Source organism: Podarcis muralis, chromosome 3 (assembly GCF_964188315.1).
Source record: "Podarcis muralis chromosome 3, rPodMur119.hap1.1, whole genome shotgun sequence".
Lineage (NCBI taxonomy): Eukaryota > Metazoa > Chordata > Lepidosauria > Squamata > Lacertidae > Podarcis > Podarcis muralis.
Window position 1 is genome coordinate 53629915 of NC_135657.1, and position 6000 is coordinate 53635914.

Here is a 6000-nt window from a genome sequence, read left to right on the forward strand (position 1 = left end):
GACACTGCTGACCAAGTACAGATACCTGAAGGGGTGGAAATGTTCCCTTCCCCCATTAACTTCCTTCCAGGAGTGATTCTTAAGATCTACCCATTTGTTTGTCATTAGGTCGTTTCTTCCGGATCAGCAACCATTTGTTTTTATATAACAAGCTTAACTTGTTATGATATCCAAGATTTCAGTCTTCCCGACCTGCCCACCTTCTTATTAAAGCTGGCAAACTCTACATGAATATTCAGTATTTTTACTGGCCCCTATAAACATTCTGAAAAATTAGCTGTCACATCATCAGGCATATTCAAATCTTGAAGTATGTGCAGCAGGGGGGAAACTAATTATATATTTGGTTCTGCATCCTGAATTTATATATAATTATTGTGATGAAATAATGATACTATTAAGAGAATTACAAATTGTGTTGTAGATAGTATGCTTTAATAACTATTAAACCATAAAATGAAGAAGGCCATGGGAAACTGCATATGAATCATTTTTGTGCCAGTTTTGTGCATTTGCATATACACAAGATTTCAACATTCCATACTCAAGCACTTCATGTAATAATAGCTCAAGATGCTGATTCCTCATGCTGTTGCTAAGGGCAGAGCAAAAGACTATTGCTTCTGACTGAATCTTCTGGGACATACGCATTCTACTAGAGCACATGAGACCAAAAAAAAACCTGCTTTAGAGCATTAGATTTCTTTCTGCAAAATAAGAATATGTTTTACATTGTGAGACACATGATTTGAGAGCCTTAAACTTAATAATACTAATTATTACATGTCCACAATTCTAAAGCATATCCACCATATCCTATCAAAAAGAACCCTAACATCTGCTTGGTATGCTATATGGCAATATATACCTCCTTGTAAGCCACTACAGTGGTACTTCGGGCTAAGAACTTAATTTGTTCTGGAGGTCCGTTCTTAACCTGAAACTGTTCTTAATCTGAGGTACCACTTTAGCTAATGGGGCTTCCTGCTGCCACCGCCACGAGATTTCTGTTCTCATCCTGAAGCAAAGTTCTTAACCCGAGGTACTATTTCTGGGTTAGCGGAGTACAGTATGTAACCTGAAGCATCTATAACCTGAAGTGTCTGTAACCCGAGGTACCACTGTACAAGCTATACAATTACAAACAAATAGCGCTCAGGAGAATTTCCACCACATGCATGCACTTAATTACAGCTGCACAGCTTTTTGTATTTTGTATTAAAAATAAAGGCAAACACCTGCAGATTGTTTAATATTTAATATTATTTAATTAAATATTATGTAATAAAGTAAACCAATAACAGATTATGCCCGTGTTAAATGGTGTCTCTTATGAAAAATTAGCAGCATGCGCCTGCGTATTTGTTGCAAAAAGTTCTTGATAATAGCAAGCAGAGTGTACAAATACACAAAAACCTATGGAGTCTTGCACAAGTATGTAGAATAGAAATAAGTTACTTATGTGATGTGGTTTGAGAAGATTTTAGATTCTAATATGCCTAATTCAAATTAAATTACAGCTCAATAAATGACAGCCTATTAGGCTGATAAAAATAACTGCCAAACTTATGACATCAGATCAAAAGTAGAGCAACAGTGTTTTGCTTTCTGTATATAGGGCATTTGCAACAAATTGATTATCACATGATTATTGTCTCAAAACATGTTTTGTTCTTTAGCCATCAGGAAGAGGCAGAAATACCCAGAGCTGCTGTACCATTTTATTCTTATGCAGGTTATTTGTAATCTACTTCACTTCTGATTAGCCTCTTTCAATACATGTCATACCCACTGACAGGTAAGGACAAGATCTAACATTTTGCTTTTGAACTTTTAAAGTGAGTCCTGAAAATGCTTCCAGCAGGTGAAATTACTGGGCATGGTATCTATCCTCCTACTTTGTATGGAAACAATATGGTCTCCCAACAATAACACCCATTTACATGGACAAAAGCTTCCAGTGCTGTATCAAGCATCATATTTTAAATATGTAGGTACAAAAAAACAAACACCAACCCCATCTATTTATGCAGATTTGCAGTTATGCTTCTCTAAGGAACTCTTTCAACTTCTACAAATCAAAGATGATAACTTACCAAGTGTATATGAACAAGTATCTGGAGATGTAAGAAAGTCTAATTTCACCAAGAATCTCTTTCAGCCTCTATTTCGCCCTTTGAAGATCAGATCAGCATTTAGTGGTTCCCAATTTCTCCTTGCCCGCTGCCACAGACAGCTTGAAAACTGCTGGTGGTCTTAGCAGACTACCATACTTAATTATTTTTCTACATGCCATAGCAACTATAATGTTTTTAATGGTATTTCTATTGGTTCTTTCATTTCTAAAGTTGTATCTTATTGTATTGTAATTTGCATTTCATAGAATTTGAATTGTAATTCAATAAAATACAGTATAAGAAATAAAAGAAACAATGAAGATACCACTAAAAAATAAATATGAAATTTTAATGTGGACATGCCATGAACCAGCTGAATGAAGTTCACATATCACTGGTGGTCCATGGACCACAAAACCCCTTATCTAATTCATACTTATATAAACTAACCAGAAACAGAAGCTCTTTCTTTCAATGAGAAATGGATCATGTAAACACACCATGTCTTCAGTGGCTCGACCCAAAACCTGCCCTTGTGAAAAAAATTGTCCCCAAGCACAAAAAAATACTTTTAGCGCAATCATGTGTGTTTATATGCAAAAGTAGGCTCCACTGTTTTCAGTGCATGGAAGAATGGATCATGACTCAGTTCAAAAAAACTTATCTGCTAAACAGATTATCAAATAACATTTCCCTCAGGATTCATAATTTACACAATTTCCCCATAGGATGCTAAACTGCACTGTCCATTAAAAGGTCCACTTAATAACATAAGGAGGGTCTCCTGGATCAGGCCAGCAGTTCATCTTGTCCAGCACCCAGTTCTCACAGTGGCAAACTAGATATGTATAGGAAACCCAACTAGCCTTCCATGAGCATAACTTTAAGACACCACAGCATAACTAGGCATGAGCCACAGAGGAAGCAATAAAGGGTGTGTACAGAGTGCTCCTTGATCACTTTCATCACACAGGCTTATTGTACGTATCTCATATTTATACGCTACTTCTTGCTCAGTTACAGTTTTTTTCCCCTTTCTTTTTTTAAATACCAAACTCACATAGTTGCAAATACTAGATGCTGTGGGGTGAGGAGAAGACTTTAAAGCTAACAAAGACTGAGCAAAGTCAGAAGCAATATCCTTCACCTCTCAAACAGGGAAGTGAGTAAGGTATTTATGATGAACAGGTGGATTTATATTTTTCTTTTCTTTTTTTAAAGGAAGAATTGCCTAACAACAAAAAAGAAGGAAGTTTGAACAATAGCTGAGAAGAGGAATATTGTGAAATGTCTAGTTAGCCTAATTATACAGAGTTTACCTTTTGGATGAGGTTTTAAAATTCATCTAACTAAACCAAGCAGCAGCATAATGAACAGACCATGCTACCAGGTACAAACTGCAGTTCTACAGACTGCATCCACTGGCAGGCTAACAACTTGATACATACATACCTTTACACAGAGGACTTGATCAGAGAAAGAGGAAAATGTAGTTCATAGTTGGATGTACTGTAAATGTAAACACCTGGTTCCTTAACAGCCTGTTGCAAACATTTGACAAAGTAATCTAAAAATCATTCAGCTAGACTCAATCAGGTTTTTTAAAATTTCTTTTAAAAATGCAAGTATGTTCAGCTTAGTACAAGCTGTGTGAAAAAGTACAATCAAGTAATAGTTTTGAAAAATAAAAAGACAGGAATAACTAGTCTTCTCATTCATATGTAGCAGCCCAAGTTGCTGGACATAAGGAAAGAATGGCTGTTTTAAATATAGCTGCAGTGGAAAATAGTAGCAATCTCAGCTTCAAGGTCTCAACATACTGTAAACATAACTATATCAGTCATGATATAGGTACAACTCACTTATCCATGCCTACAGACTACAAACCATCTTTGGTAATTATAGAGCAGAATGGAAATAGAAACCTTTTTCAAAAAGCTGTATCATTATGGAAAGGGGGAAAGAAATGAAAACTTTAATGCCACTTACTCAAATGCGAAGAACAGTCCACTGGTAACCAAAATAAGAATAAGGGTCAGGTAGAAGACTCCAGTCTGACGAGCCATCATGATCCTTCCATCACAGTAGAACTTGTTTCTTCCAGGGAAAACCTCCCATTTTCTCTTGGCAGTTGTTTTCTTTTTCTTATGCGGAGACTCCATGGGAGAAGAGGAGCTGTGAGTGCTGATCTGACTGTATTCACAGTCTTTCATGGGCCCTCCTCCACCACCTCCTGGAGTCATCAAGGGGGAATAAGGAGGGGAGTAACCCCCAAAACACCTCTTGGGTAAGATGTTTCCTTGAAGCCACTTTTACTACTTTAGTTTATCAGGGCATTATACAACACCCAGTTAACTGTTCAGTGTCCAAAGCTGCCATTGCAGAAGTCACAAGTAGTCTATCCTTTCTTCACAATGAAATGAAACAGTTCAAAACAGTTCCTTAAAAGTATGTAATCATACAAGGAAATGGGAACTAGAAACAGCTAAAATATAAATCAACTGTCAAAGAAATAGCGCTTTAAAAGGATTCTGAAGCATTGTTCCTTTTGTTTAACAAGCTGCTCAGTTTTTACATCAAATCCACATCCTTAAGCATGTCTTGGTTAAAAATGGTTAAGAGTATTTTGTAACCAAGTAGATTCCTTTCATATAAGTTTGTTAAGATCCTTTATGCAGATCATTTTACAAAAATTAAAATTCCTATTAATTGTTCCAAACACATATATCCAAATCCAAAACCAGCAGTTGAGAAACCATCCATAATATCCAATTTTCTCCTAGACTCTGTAAGCTGCCTGTATTTTTCTGGCCGTTGCTCTGAATGACAACAAAAGACTATTAGTTCCTCTTTGCTCTCACTATAGAAAAGAAAGTTTTTGGAACACAACAGAAATGTGGTGGTCAATATCCATTGCCAGAGGAAAAATAATACATGACAGTTTAAAAGCCAGCCTTCATTTCTATTTGCCAACAAATATCCAGTTCACCCTCCCTTTCCTCCAGAAAAAAACAACTTGATTTCAGGGGAAAGAGATGCAAATAAAATGTTTATATTATAGATCCCTTCCGCTTTTCTTCCTTCCGTCGCACTTATTGAGGCTTCCAGGCTTTTATATAAGCAAATAAAGGAGTTGCTCTCTGAAACTCATTCCAGCTTCGATACAGGAATTAGTCAGTCAGATAGTGAAGCCATCCAAGATTCGTCTCCCGTTCCAGAAGGTATCGGGCTGGCAGCCCACCCACCTACCCGGCTCCCTTCAAACTGTCGTCGGACCTAAAGCTGTCCACGACCCCCTCACAACCCCAGCGCTGCCTTCCACTTGAACAGAGCCAGATGTCAAGAAAAAGAGCGGCGGGTGCTTCACTTTCCGCCTCCCACTCTATCTGGGTTTATTTATCCCCAGCAGCCAGACCAAGCAGAAGCAGCTTCCTGGATCCCGCTTTTCATCGCCGGGAGCAGCGTGTGGGAGAGAAGCGACCCGAAAACAGCGCCCAGCGGCGGCGACAGCACCCGCTTCCCCCTCGCCTCCCGACATCCACGCGCCCCCGTTCAAAAGCGATGGAGGCTGCTTGGCAAAGGCAGGCGAAAGGAGGGAGGGAAAGGAAGAGGGAGGCACGGTTATAAAATAGCCGCCCTCACACACGCTTCCCTCAGCGCCGTTTCTTCTTCTTCTCCTGCTGCTGAGGGGAACCAGGAGTCACTTCGTTTTCAGGGGTCAGAAGCAGCAGCAGCAGCAGCAGCAGCAGGGAGAGATTTCTTTGGCTCGAACCGTTCCTGGAAGAAGCCTCCTCGCCAAGGGTTCACTGAGAGCCGCGGCAGAGCCAGCACCAGCCGCCAGAAGCCCCTCCTCGGGATTTGCTCTTCCGTCTCATGGCTGGAA

The 6000-nt window shown here is 39.1% G+C and overlaps 1 protein-coding gene across 10 annotated transcripts in view; it reads right to left on the reverse strand.

Annotated features, from left to right (window-relative positions):
• The window catches only part of ZDHHC14 (zDHHC palmitoyltransferase 14), a 61516-nt gene extending 56116 nt beyond the window's left edge, over window positions 1-5400 (reverse strand). For all 10 annotated transcript variants that reach the window (XR_013392213.1, XM_028723760.2, XM_028723758.2 and 7 more), the window contains exon 1: window positions 4107-5400. Coding sequence is in view for 9 of the 10 variants with exons in the window: in XM_028723760.2 (XP_028579593.2) it covers window positions 4107-4360 (254 nt within the window). In the remaining variant the exon portion in view is untranslated. The remainder of the gene's footprint in view (window positions 1-4106) is intronic.
• Window positions 5401-6000: the final 600 nt, after the last annotated feature.